Source organism: Camelus dromedarius, chromosome 8, assembly GCF_036321535.1.
Source record: "Camelus dromedarius isolate mCamDro1 chromosome 8, mCamDro1.pat, whole genome shotgun sequence".
NCBI lineage: Eukaryota > Metazoa > Chordata > Mammalia > Artiodactyla > Camelidae > Camelus > Camelus dromedarius.
Genome location: NC_087443.1, coordinates 18247632 through 18261469, shown reverse-complemented (window position 1 = coordinate 18261469; position 13838 = coordinate 18247632). Strand labels below are relative to the sequence as shown.

The 13838-nt window shown below is 48.3% G+C and overlaps 1 protein-coding gene and 1 long non-coding RNA gene across 2 annotated transcripts in view; one reads left to right on the top strand and one right to left on the bottom strand.

Annotated features, from left to right (window-relative positions):
* The window catches only part of TMEM72 (transmembrane protein 72), a 29082-nt gene extending 20361 nt beyond the window's left edge, over nt 1-8721 (bottom strand). The window contains exon 1 of the mRNA XM_010974633.3: nt 8005-8721. Within this exon, the coding sequence (XP_010972935.2) occupies nt 8005-8074 (70 nt within the window). The 5' untranslated portion in view covers nt 8075-8721. The remainder of the gene's footprint in view (nt 1-8004) is intronic.
* Nucleotides 8722-8907: 186 nt separating this feature from the next.
* Nucleotides 8908-13838, top strand: part of LOC135321812 (uncharacterized) — a 35539-nt gene continuing 30608 nt past the window's right edge. The window contains exons 1-2 of the long non-coding RNA XR_010381899.1: nt 8908-8984; nt 10100-10253. This is a non-coding gene — a long non-coding RNA (uncharacterized LOC135321812). The remainder of the gene's footprint in view (nt 8985-10099; nt 10254-13838) is intronic.

Below are 13838 nucleotides of genomic sequence, written 5' to 3'. Positions count from 1 at the left end.
AGAAACAATGATCAGTACATATATGTGAACTAAAAAAATGTGCATTATATTGTATATATATATATTTACATGTAATATATTGTATATGTGCGGTCAAATTTTAACAATTCTACCTGATAAAACTAACAAATGAAAAAAATCATGTGGTGTTAACCTTTTATTTTTGCTCTTTGTTAAAAAAGTTGTCTTGGTTACTTTAGCACCTTTGCATTTCCAGGTGGAATGTAGAGACAGCCTGTCAATGTTTAAGAAAAACTCTGCAGGGATTTTGACTGGGATTGCATTTAAACTGTAGAGCAATTTTGGTGAAAACTGACACCTTAATCTTGAGTCTTCTGACCCATGAATAAAATATATCTCCCCATTTATTTAGGTTTTCTTTACTATCTCTCAGCAATATTTTTTAGTTTCCAGTATATAGGTTTTTTTTTCCCGACATTTTTTGGGTCACACATCTCCCTTAGTATTTTATATTTTTGATGCTACTATGTATTTAAAATTTTTCATTTTCTAATTTTTTGTTGCTAGTACATAGAAATACAATTGATTGTTGTATAGTGATCTTGTCTATAGGTGTCTTACAACCTTGCTAAACCCTTTATTATTTCTAGTAGCTTTTCTGGTAGATTCCATCAGATTTTGAATAGTAAGTTTTTCTTCCTTTTGCCAAGGTGTATGAATTTTATTTCTTTTTCTTGCCTTGTTGCACTGGCTAGAACCTCTAGTACAATGCTGACTAGAAATAGTGAGAGAGGACATCCTTGTCTTGTTACCAATCTTAGGAGAAAAGCATTCAGTCTTTTTTTTCCCCTCTTTTTTTTTTTTTTCCTGTTCATTTAGTCTTTTATTTGTAAGTAGCTGTAGGTTTTGTGTGGCCTTGTTAGGCTCAGAAAGTTTTCTTCTATTAATAATTTGATGATAGTTATTATCATTCCAGAATGTGGGATTTTGTCAAATGCTTCCTCTGTATCTATTTAGATAATAATATAGCTTTTCTTTTTTAGTTTGTTAATATGATCAATTACATAAATAGATTTTTAAATACTAAAGCAACCTTATGTTTCTGGGATAAATTGTACTTGGTTATGTATATTATATATTTTTATATATTTTCATTTGATTTATGAGAACTTCATTTAGAACTTTTACATTTATGTTGAAGAGGGATATTATAATTTTCTTTTCTTCTGACATCTTTGTCTAGTTTTGGTATCACAATAATGCTAGTTCAAAGAATGAATTGAGAAGTACTCCCACCTTTTCAAATTTTTGGAATGGCTGTGTAACATAGATATTATTTCTTCTTTCAATGCTATAAAATTCACCTATGAAACCATCTGGGCCGATACACCACATTTTGCTGATGACATCATTTACATGGAGGGACTACAGACTCTCAGGATTCACTGACACTGCTGAAGATATTGACTAGTGCAGAAAAGCATCTCCCTTGTAGAGACATACAGGGCAACTTTCTTCTAGGTCTTGATTTCAGGTCAAGGTGTTTGGCCGAGTTATTTGCTTCTTATTCTTTCTTGCCTTCAAAGAGAATGCATCTGCTCTTCTACATGGCAGCTCTCCTGGTGCTAGAAAACCATGACTGTGCCTGCAAATGCTGTCTATCCAAGCCGAACCTACCAGATCTGACCTTGACCTGGCCTAAGGCATCTGGGAAGGCTCAGGGGAAAGCCCTGGGAGGGGCTCCATCTCCCCAGTGTCAGTCACTTATTTCTGACTACATTTCTTTTTGATTACAGATGGTTGCACAGAACTAAGGAAAATTCTTAAAAGAACTGTCAGCCCATGAGAAATAAAATGAGGCTACCATCTTTTTTCTGGTTTCATCACTACATGTGGTGTAGAAGTAACCAATGTACTGTGGGATGATCTTAATGACCCAAGCTCAAAATGTGCAGAAAAGTGTTACTCAGCATAAGGCTTTTCACAGTCTAGCCCCTTCCTCCCTTTCCAGCCTCAAGGGTCACATATTACCTTGTTCAGTTCCTTTGATCTTTCTTGTTTTTCCATCCTGCAAGAAGATCCTATCAATCACTCACCCTGCGCAGTCCCTGTGTCCAGCACATTCCTCTCAAATTAGCCAGCGCTGAGTGAGAATCTATGTGCCAGGAAGTTCGCTGTCTTTGTCATTGTTTCACTAAATGCTCACAACCCTGGTGGGTAGATACACTTGTTATCCCCATTTCATAGATGAGAATGCTGACATTTAGGGTGATCAGGTGACATGCCTAAGGACACACATCTACTAAGTGATAGAGAAGGACACAAATTCACCCTCCCAAACACTATGCTGCAATGCTTGGCACTGAGGTGTATATTTACTAGCTTGTCTGCCTGGTCAGATCATGCATTTCTCCAGGGCAGAGGTCATCCCATCCTAATCTATGTGTCTACATCGCACAAAGTGGGAAATCAGCAAATGTTCACCAGATAAATGAATCCTAGGTGGACTTCTAGATTTTTTGTTTTAAATCTAAGAAGGAGGAAGCAGGCACAAAGAAGTCAAGAAAGGAATGCTTGAACCAAATTATATTATCTAGAGGTGGAGATGTTTTAATTGCTCGTTGGAACAATCAGATTGGAAAACAGTCAACACTCACTTACAGGATCTGAAAGCAATGTGGTCTTGCTTGGGTAATAAATCCCCCTGCGGATGTGCTGGAGTGCATAAAGATTCCTTAGATGGCAGGAGGTGGTCACAGGGATGCACATTTAAGAAGGGTGGAAATTAGCATGGAGGGCCCAAGATGATTGCATCAGAGCATTCTTTCTTTTTTTTTTTTTAAAGGCTTTGAATAGGGCTAAAGTCAAACTATGCATTTGCTGTACTCTTTAAAAAATAATGAGAACAGCTGAGTTTAAATGCTTCTTTTATTCTAGTCTATATTGATAAGCCATGTGTCCATTTGAGCGGGGCTGTTGGGAATGTGGCTCCATCCTTTATGCAGAGATGAGGTTAATGGGTTAAAAACCTGGAACAAAATAAAACTCCTAAATGATTCCAGGTTGATCCAAAGTAGTTGATTTGCAAGAAACAGCATGTTAGCCTGACAAGCAGGGCTTGCTTAAACTGGCTTTGTCTCAAGTCCAGCTGGTTTCCTTGTGTGCTGGGTGGTACCCTTCTCTTTGGAGCTGTGTCCCCAAAGCCCACGGATGTTTCACTGCATCCCTGCCCTGTGAGTGGGTGAACTGGAGCTCCAATACCAGACCTGCTGTTTGCTGGCTGTGTCACCTCTCCCAAGCTACCCAAACATTCTGAGCCTCAGTTTCCTCATTTGTACAATGGGATTAAGCTCAGCACTTGGCCCTCACAGACCCTAGTAGGTCTGCAGCAAGGTAACGACTTAGAGCATGTTGTCAGTCATGCCCCTCTGGATCCACAAATGGAAGGTCCTACTGTGGTAATTCCCTTTGGAAATGCGTGCAGATTTACCTGTCCCCAGCTGAGGTCCAGGAGTGGGTTTGGCTGGAGATGGTCTTGATGGTGTCAGTTAAAGCATGATGGCAATCATTCAGAGACAGGGAATGAACTGCTGGATCGAAGATCAGTGTTTTTACAGATTCAGAGAATAAACTAAGGGTTAGCAGTGGGGAGAAGGGGAAGGGAGAGGGGCCTTCTGGGGAGAGGAGGGGCATTCTAGGTGTAGAGAAAAAGAGAAGAAGGGTTATTCTGGGATTGTATGAAATCACGTGTGTGAAACTTCTGAAAATTGTGAAGTATTACAGAATTTAAAGAATATGTCATTCAATAAAAAACGGATCATATAATATTACAGATTAAAAAACATATCAGTGTCTTTAGATTTAGGAAATGCCTGGTCATTCTTCTTTCGCTTCCATGTAACTGTGTCTTCTCTCATGACACTACCTGCCTGAGGCTGTGAGGTCAGGACAGACTGATGGTGGGGGCGCTAGACTGTTCGGGAGGTCCTCAGTCAGCCTTTTGGGTACGCTTTGTGTGTTTTGCATTCTACATCCCGTGGTCATCAAGACATACAAAGGCATGTCTTTCAGCCTGATGTAGGTAGAAGGCGTACTGATTAAGAGGAGGATCACAGGAGTAGACTGTCGTCAATGGGAACCTTGCCTCTTCGCTTCCTGGTTGTGAGAGCTTGAGCCAGGTCTTCACCCCACTGACCCTCAGCTCCTTCTTCCGTGCAGTGGGGATGAGGAGGGCGTGATGGTGCTTCAAAGGGTTGAAAGGAAACACTACATTTAAAACATGTAGCCCTGAGCTAGGTTCATGGTAAATCCCCAAGTCATGATGTTTATTATCAGCTTTTACAACAAGAGTAGAGGCTGAAAAAAAAAAAAAAACCACCCTTGAGGGTTGGCAGCGAGAAGCCTTAAGTATGAGTGCGTTTGCTCTGAGGAAAGTTGGGAGGCCTCCCCACAGGGCCTGGAGACATTTCCTCGGCATTTCCTCTTTTAGGGGAGGCCCAGAACCGTCCAGGTGCGAGGACACAGCTGTGAGGAGACGGCTTTCTCTCCAGGGTCAGGGCCTGGGGAAATGAGTCTCCCCTCTTCTTTCCACACTCCAGCCAGATCTGAAAGCCTCGGAGAGGCACCATCTCCCCTGACACAGGGATCTCTTTTCATCCTCCTCCCATTCATCCTCCTCCCATGGGCTTGTTCAGGGCTGAGGAGCAGAGGGGAAGCTCATGGAGATCTACCGTCGGGGAAGAAGAGGGCAGAGGAAGTGCAAAGGGAAGACAGCCCTGCCTTCCAAGCACAGGAGGGGGGCCAATCCCATGGGACAGGCTCTCGTTCTCTCATTTTATGGAGGAGGTGTGCCCCGGGCTTCAGTGCTCCCATCTCAGTTTAAACTCATTTTCCCAGGTCCCCCCTCTCCTGACAGTTACCCACAGTGAGAACAAATCACAGGGCTGAGCCTCTCCTGGGGCCTGAGTCTCTAGCCTGGGATGTCATGGTTCTGTCTTCAGGTGGACTCAGTGAGAACCTGCTTGGAGGGACGGATGTATGTCGGTGTCCAACATCCGCACAGGGAAGTGTGGCACATTCCCCGTCCGTGTGCAGTTCCCTGCTTGTGTCTGCTCTTGGGGTGGCTCCTGGTGCCACATCTCAGCAACAGAGGGATGCCCTATGCCTTCCATGGCCAGGAACATCTTGCCATTGAATGACACCAGCCAAGTGTAAGACAGATGGAGAGGATAGGTCTGTGATGAAATGGAAACCTTATGATTGATTCAGAAGGAGAGAATTTTCTAACTTTCAAAACGCCTTTGCCTGGGAGCAATCTGTAAGGCCCATTTACCCTTGTTTGGGGATGACAGTGTTCTGTGCCCACTCATGTGGGCTGGACATGGGGGTGGGACTGCAATGGCCTGTGGGACCAAGGACATCCTAATGAAGTTGCACTTAAAGGGGCTGAATGGGGAGGAAGAGATGGGCTCAGCCAACCAGCACCTGTGCAGGGCAGTCTTTGGCCACAGCCGCTCAGCCTCACCCTCCTGGTGCATGTTCCCGGGGCCTGGTGCCTTCAGCACTGCCGACAGCCTCAGATCTGTGTGCAGAGGAGAAGGGGGACCAGGGGCGGGGCTGCTGGATTAGGAGCTGCCTGGTCCCTGCAGGTGACACTCCAGGCAACCTTGGGTCACTTGCTTTTCCTACTTTCTGGAAACCGTACACGCCTCCCCCTGAAGGACCAGGGTTAGCTTAGGTCTCCTGGGGTTTCTGCAAAGTGACAGCTTCTGTCTCAAGTCTGATTTCCTCTCTAGCCACGGTGCCTCTGGAAATGAGGCCTGGACTTCTCAATAGAGGATTTCAAGAACAACAACAAAAAAGAGGCTTAAGAGAATAAGGAATTTGCAAATCTTCCACGCTGGAAATAGGCCAGCAAGTTCAGTGATGCTGAAAGAAACTCGAGATTTTCTCAAGATCACTAAAGCCCCTCTTTCTGGTTTCCCACCTGGTCCCAGTGCTCTAGAAAGTCCAGACACGGTTACTGGAAAGCCGGGCCATTAGAAGGCAACTCATGCCCTATGTTTAGCCTGGATCCTATATCAAAACCAAGGGGGAGGCCCATCCTCAGCATGAACAGTGGCCCTCCCCACTGCGATAAGGGTTGTGGTTAAGAGAAGTGGTATGCCTGCGTGTGTGTGTATGTGTGTGTGTGTGTGTGTATGTGTGTGTGGATGCAGACCCTTCCACTGGCTGAGATAAATCAGACTTTTAAACTGTCTTTAGCTAATCCATTCGAAGTTTATATACCTCTTAAAACAGCTTCCTGACAGGAGCCAGGCGTCCCTTCCGGGCAGAGTGTGGCGGGGGGCCTGTCCCCGTGATATCTGACAGCTGAAAGTGGTGTGTTTTACGTACTTGGAAGCCAAGGCTTAGTGGAGGGCAGGGTGGAGTCAAGGTCAACAGCGGTAGATGAGGACTCGAACCCCACACCCAGAAACCCTACTTGGGGCTAATTCCCCTCCCCAGGATGGGCAGTTAGGGGCCTTGGAGCTCATTCCCTTAGGTGTACGTTGGTAATGAGGTGGTTCTGACAGGGGCTGGAGCGGGCTCCCCCATCAGTTCATTCACTCAGGACCCTCAGCAGAGCAATTCCAGACCCTTTCTGGTGCCCACTGGGAGGGGCTTCCTGCCCTAGGAAGAGAGAGCTCTTTGGCCAGAATCTTGGCCATTTCAAAAATTGAGGGACCAGAGTTCCAGGCTGGCTGTCCCTCGGACCTGCAGCATGACCTTGGGCAAGGGTCACCACCCCCTGTTTGAACGTAGGTGCTCCATCTCATTACAGGGGGGTGTAATTGGACAATCTACAACAGTCTTTCCTGTGCTAACTCAGGGTTAAATGCTAGAAGAGACCTCTGGCCAGCAGCTCAGTGAGCCTGGCCTTGCGCCCTGGGCAGGACACAGATCCTCACCTAGCTCTGAATTATGCCCTGGGGGCTTCTCCCAAGATGGTCACATCCTTGGTTCCACATAGCTCTGCCAGTTCATGCATCCCTGATCCTCCAAAACACCTGGCCAGCCGGTCTGGTTATCTCTAACCTACAGGTCAGAAAGCACCATCCCAGAGGGCCCAGGGGCTCTCCCAAGGTCACACACGGGCAATTGACAGGGCTGGGATGGGGACCAGCACTGCTGGAGTCTGAGTTGCCGGCCATTTCCCTTTCTCCAAGACCCACGCCCAAGACTGTGGATAGTGGTGGGAAGGACTTGATGAGCAGTGGATGTCTCTTCCTTGTCCCCAGGGGACTGTGGGAACCAGAGCTAAGGGCTCAGAATGCTGCCTGCTCCCTTTCCCACCGCAGATCCTGGCCACATGGGGGCCCAGGCCTGCACTGGGGAAGTGAGATGGCAGAGCTCAGGATTATAGCCTTACAGCTTCTGCTCTAACCGTCGGTCTTCCCAGCTAGCTGAGCAGCCCCCACCCCTGCAACAGATCGGGCTGGGCGAGGAGGAGAGCCGTTTCTCCCTGCAAACCCACGGCACTTTTTGGGAAGCCTGGGATCTCCACGTCCAGGAGTCTAGCTCAGCTTGCCCTGTGTGCTGGGAATTCTCTCTCCACGAACTGGGCTGTGGTTTGAATAAAACAAGATGTGCTCCACTGACCACTTCCACGACCGTACAGTGAGGCGTTCGATTCTCATGTCTGCCCAGCCCTTTACCCCTTCACTGTCAGCCCCACCTCCACCTCACAACAGCACCTGAGGAGGTGGGGCTGACCTTCAGCTCATTTCACAGATAAGGGTGCTGAGGGTTCCCAAGGTCACATAGATGGTGGGGTGCCAAGATGAAATTCAGCATCAGACTCCTGGGTCCCAGCCCCAGGCGCACTCCGCTACACTGGCCACTGCCCTGAAGAGCAGTGTTTCTGGGGTGTTGAGAAAGGAATTGAAGAAGACGTGGCCAGGTGTTTCTGCCCATCCCTCACCAGCCGGCTCCCACGCCTCGGGCAGTCCTGTCTGCTCTGCCCAGTGCACAGGGGACGGAAGCTGGGAGGCGGGGTCTTACCTGCAGCGGTGGTGATGCCCAGGAGCCGGCAGGTGTATTCCAGCCCAGTCCAGAATACCGGCAGCTTCATGGTGCGGGGGGCGAGGGCAGGGTCCCAGCAGGGCAGGAGCTCGGGCCCGAGATGCTCCAGGTCGCCTGTATGCAGTGGGAGGCTGTGACCTCCGGCTCTGGGCTCTCGTGCTCTGGAGCCCTGCCTTCCCAAACCAGTCCAGGCCACTTCAGCCTGGCCGAGGTGTGAATAGGGCTCACCTCCTTGGCTTGCCAGGCACTTGGCTTAATTATTACCTTGGAAGACTGCCCCTACTGCTCCGCGCAGCCAGGGCCTGGTCTGGAGCCGCTGCGGCCCCGGCGCGGCCGCCTGAGATCAGGCCGATTAGGGCTGGGCTGGAGGCAGCCTGGAGCTGGCAATTAACTATTTCTGGCTGGGAGGAGGGAGCCAGCCAAGGAGCCAGCCCAGGCCCTCCCTTCCTGAGCAGCAGAAGGGCCCAGAGAAAGTCACACCTGGACCTCAGGCATTCAGGGTCTGGGAGCCAGTGTCTGCAGGTGATGGTGTGCATGTGGGTTTGTGTCTGTGTGTGTATCAGGGAGAGGGATGTGCCTTTAAATCACCCCCAGAAACAACTTTTACAATGAGTTCCAAGCTTCTATTCTTCTGTGTATAGGTGGATTAGAAAGCTTTCAAGTCTGTGGCAGATTTGGACTCCAACCAGACGTACTTAGCTCAGGCCAGTGCTGCACGTGGACCTATCTTTATCCCCCACATGCATCCCCGACAAGTGATGTAAGAAATGACTGTGGTTCATTGGGAGGGGAGTTGCTGTGTCAATAATTAACTGGGTGACCTTGGGGAAACCCAAAGACATGTGTGAGCCTTAGTAACTTTTGCAGAAAACAAATGAGAGGGTTTGGCTGGATTGGTGGCTCTCAAAGTATATTCTGAGAACTGCTCCAAGAAGCCGGTCTCCTCAAATTGGACAATGGTGGGCTTTTACGAATTCTTTATTTACCAACTCATGTCAGGGACTGAATTACAGGAAGTTGTAGTTTTCCTCCCTGACATTTTTCTGAAATCTTTTATGCTTCTGCCCGTATGCGGTAGACAACAAAACAACCAAACTAGGAGGGGAAAAAACCCAAACCAAATTCTAATAATAGAAAACTCAGGCATAGTCCGTTTTGCTTTTTTCTTTGTTGAGGATGCATACACATTTATATAAGTAAATATCCTTGGCTTTTAAATCATTTTAATTTGATTGATTCCTTTGATTAAGATTTCATACTATTTCATAAAGACTACTCCTTTTTCACACTCCCTTCCTGCTTTGAGTGAGTTTAAGGACCTCTGTGCTCATAGAGTCTTTAAGATCAAGCTTAAAAAAGGTATAATTTGACATATGTGTTTATTTCTTGGGTTAGCAGACTGTTTATCAGCTCTGAACTTCCCAGTTTCGACAGGTGTTGACCATTGTGCACCCACCACCTCCTGACACAGTGCTGGGTGCCTGGGTCACACACTGACTTGCACAGGTGGAGGTGCTGGGGGCTGAGGGCAGCAGACTGGGGCTCCCGGGCCCCTCTGAGCCCCTTGGGAAGCTCTGGCCGGCCCCACACCATGCCAGGCTTCTTCCTTGCTAACAGCAGCTTGATTTTGTTGTCTGTCTGATGCCTCCAAGCTCAGGAGACCTGGAGTCCTCGGTCAGCGGGGTCTGTTCAGCCCACTGGTCCTGGTTACAGCCTCCATTTCCCATGGACTTCGCTTTAGGAATGAGCGTGCAATGCAATTTTGGTTAAATAGCTTGGCAAGGGCAGGTACTAATGCACCGCTGAGAAAGTGTCCCTCTTTTCTTGTTTGTTAATTTTTTTTATTGAAGTATAGTCGGTTTACAATGTTGTGCTAATTTCTGGTGTACAGCATAGTGACTCATTTATACATATATATCTTCCTTTTCATATTCTTTTCCATTATAGGTTATTACAAGTTATTGAATATAGTTCCCTATGCTATGCAGTAGGACCTTGCTGTTTATCTATTTTATATATAGTAGTGTGTATCTGTAAATCCCAAACTCCCAATTTATCCCTCACTTTTCACCAGGGGCCTGAGGACGGGCGGCACTCCTTCCCTTTGGAGACACCTGTGTTGGGATGGGCAGCTGCCTGGTGATAAGGGGTTGCGACAAAGGGCATAATGAGCAGTACTGGGCACTGGATGTCCTTCTGGAGCTGCTGGACTCACCTGTTCCTTATTGGTAGGCCGGCTGACTTTGGTTTTATTACAGCTCAGAGCATTTTGCCTGCCTTGGGGGGTGGTGCCTGAATTGAGTTCCCTCTACTGCCTCTTTCTCAGGAAGCCTTTTTTTTTGTGCCCTGGGCCTAGGTTGGGAGAGACCAGGAACTAAAGGGGCTGAGCCTTAGGAGTGCTCTTCCATCCCCCAGGGTACCCCTGCTTCCCTGGGGCTCCCCACTAAGAGGGATGGAAAGGGGGTATCAGGCTGGTAGTGGGAGGATTGGAGGGCCTGTCGCAAGAGCAAAATGTGGAGGAACCCCAGCAAGGGCCCCTTTTCAAGAAACGGCAAAGAAATCTCTGGCAGAGTTTATGACCCCTCTTACTCCAATTCAGAGATTTGTGGGGCTCTGCTGGGACAAGAGGAACCTGGCTGGGCCAGATCAGACCTCTCAAAATTCAGAGAAAAGAATGCCAGGAACCAGGGGCCAGAGACTCCAAAATAGAAGCTGGCTGAGATGGCAGAGAAGCTCCCAGACATTCTGGCCTGAACTTGAGGTCACCTCTGTGCCCAGAGGATAAAGAGAAGGGGAAACTGAGGGATTTCCCAGGGAGCTTGTGAAAGGCCGAGAAGGGGGAAGGACAGAGCACTGAGCGGGGCTGAGGGACCTGCATCCAGAGTGTGGAAAAGTGCTCCAGGCAACAAAAAGAGGAGTCTCCCATTACAGAGATTTCAGAAGCCGTGTGCGAGGGACCCGCTACTCCGGACAACGGTGTGAGCTGGATCTCACTCAAAGAAAGCATAGTTCCCACTTCTGTCGCACCATAAGGAGCCCAAACTTGCACTAGGGGCTGGAAGTTAAGGGGGGACTCTTTAAGCTCAGAGTAGGGGAAAGTGTCCTAACCACAGTTCCCCCTTTGGTAGGAGGGACCATCGTGGGAGGTAGTGAGCTCCTTGGAGCCCACATGAATACTCAGTGGGGGATGGGGGGCAACCCTGTGGCAGTTCTCAAGCCCTGATTGCATGATTCAGATCCAGGAGTCTGTGATTCTACATGGCTCTGGTTCCTGAACCAATCCAGACAAGTGCTGTGAGAAGTTCCACGGATGCCACCTAGAATTCAAAGGAAGAGGGCTGGGGTTTCCTACCTTGCCTGGTTCCTCTTCTGCCCACCTGCCTGAGGGCCCTGGATGCCCAGCCAGGGAGGAGAAGCAGTGTGGGGACTGGATGGGGAGCGGGGATGGGTTCCAAGCTCATCTCTGCAGTTAACAGGCATGTGGCCTGGGATGTTCCTTATCCTCTTTTAGCCTTAAATTCCTTATCTGTAAAATGGGTCTACAAGGTGTCTAACTGGGTTAGAAGTACCTGTCCAGAGCAAATGCTGGGAAATGGGAGCTAATATTGTAAGTGAACAAAATAAACCGACTGCACTGTGGCCAACACTATATAGGTTTTTGTTAATGCACAGCTCGGTCCACTGAACCCACAACACTGCAGATTGAGGGCACAGCCCGGCCCAGCATCATAAAGGCCCAGGGTAAAGGGAGTAGCTGTTCTTTGCCATGACAGGGCTCATCCAGAGCTTTCCTTACTATATGGTTTTGTTTCATGGTACACCAAACAGAGCACCTGTGTGTTGCAGCCAGAGGAAGGCAGGTTGATTCCAGAAACTTACAATCATCCAAGCCCTGCCTCCAGGGCTGCAAAAACTAGTGATGATGTCAGTGACAATTACAGCAGCAAGTGTTTGCTCAACATGAATGCATTCCAGGTGCCGAGCTAAGTGCCATCTGTACAACCCTGCTCTTATTACTGTTCACATTTCACAGATGAGGAAGCAGAGGCGTGTTCACTTAAGTGCATTTGCTCAAGCTCACACAGGACAGAAATGAAGGTACTTTGAGTCTAGTGGTCTCGCTTGGCCCCCCTCTCCTGCCCCCTTCTGTTTTGCTGGTGCCTCTGTCATAAAGCTGCCCCTGTGAGAGGAGGACGTCCCAGCAACCCTGGGCCAGATCATTCAGGAGGGCTTTGGGTGGAAGCTGGGTGTTGATTTCCTCGCTGCTCCTGGATCCCAGGAGGCAGGTGGGGGCTTGGTGAAACTCTCCATCCTGCTTTCCCAGTGGTGGTCTATGGGCATGCGTGCCCCCAGCGGTGGGCCACATCTCCCCCTGGGTCTTGTCTAGAGCTTCTGGGTGTTGCTATAAGTGGATGCTTCACAGATACTCCCCACCATGTGGGCTAACTATAAATTGTGCACCCTTAAGAGTTGCACAAAAATTCCAGATGCCTTGGGATGGCTCTGGGGAGCATGAGAAGTCAGGAAAAGATGAAATATGGGTCTAGATGAAGCTTCATCTGTTGGGGGTGAGGAAACTTCAGTAAAACAGTAGGAAGCTCAGGGGCATAACTCAGAGAAAGGGCCTGGCCCTGGAGATAAATCCCTGGAGCTGGTCTAAGCCTTTGACCCCTCAGATGCCCTGTCACCTCACACCCCCGTTTCAGCATCTGCAGTAGAAAATAGACCTGCACACCTGCACCCCTAAACCCCTTGCATTCCTCTTAACTGCATCCCCCCTCACTTGTCCTTTCCTTCCAGTGGAGGAACAGGGGTTAATCCTCACACTTGTGCTTTCAATCGCAGTCCTTGTGTGTTCCCTGGGACCTCGGACCAGTGACTTCCGCTTTTCCCTCCACCTCTCCCCTCTACTCATCCACAGCCAAGGGAAAAGCTATCTTGCAAACCATATGTGCCCTTTCCTTCCTTCACCACTTCGATTTTTGAAAGTGGTCTAATTTACCACTCCTTCCTGTGAGTTCTTTATTTTCTGTTCACTTGTCCAACAACTAAAATGTGATTTCTACCTGTGTGTCACTAACCACCAGATCCAGTGGCCTGATCGCTGCCCTCATTCAGCTCCACCTCATGGATTTTGTAGCATTTGAAACTCTTAACTCTCCCTTCCTTCTGGAAAAACCCCCTATGACACGATCCTCTGGCAATCATCCTATCTGTATTAGGGCTTGCATTCTTTCTTTTTCGTATGTGTCCTTTAGTGAGTCCTCTTTCTTCGCTGTTTCCCTGGTAGTGATCTGTGGTTGGAAGCCTCCATGTGCTTCCAATGATCTCCCCTCCCGGGCTTCACTCCTTTGCATGGTGTCCTCCCACATTGTACCAGGGTGACTGATGTGGCAGAAGTGACGGTGTGTCAGCCTGAGGTTAGGTTCCAAGAGACAGTACCTTGGCCACTTTTTCTGTCTTAGGGGAGGCCAGTGCCATGTTTTGAGGAACTGAGAGGCCACACATTGAGGGACTGAAACCTCCTGCCAACAGCTTCCACGTGAGTGAACTTGAAAGCAGATCCCCTGCCCCGGTTGAACCTTCAGATGACTTCAGCTCCTGCTGACAGCTTGATTATAATCTTATAAGGCTCCTGAACCAGACTCGCCTAGCTAAGTCTGTTATTTCAAATTACTAGGATTTAGGGCAATCTGTTACTTGGCAAGATTTAATTAATACATCCTTTGGAACCCTCTTTTCTCTCATCCACTCTCCACTATCTGGTTATTCTCTAATTTCATGGCTTGAGTGTTACTAGTATGAGAATTCCC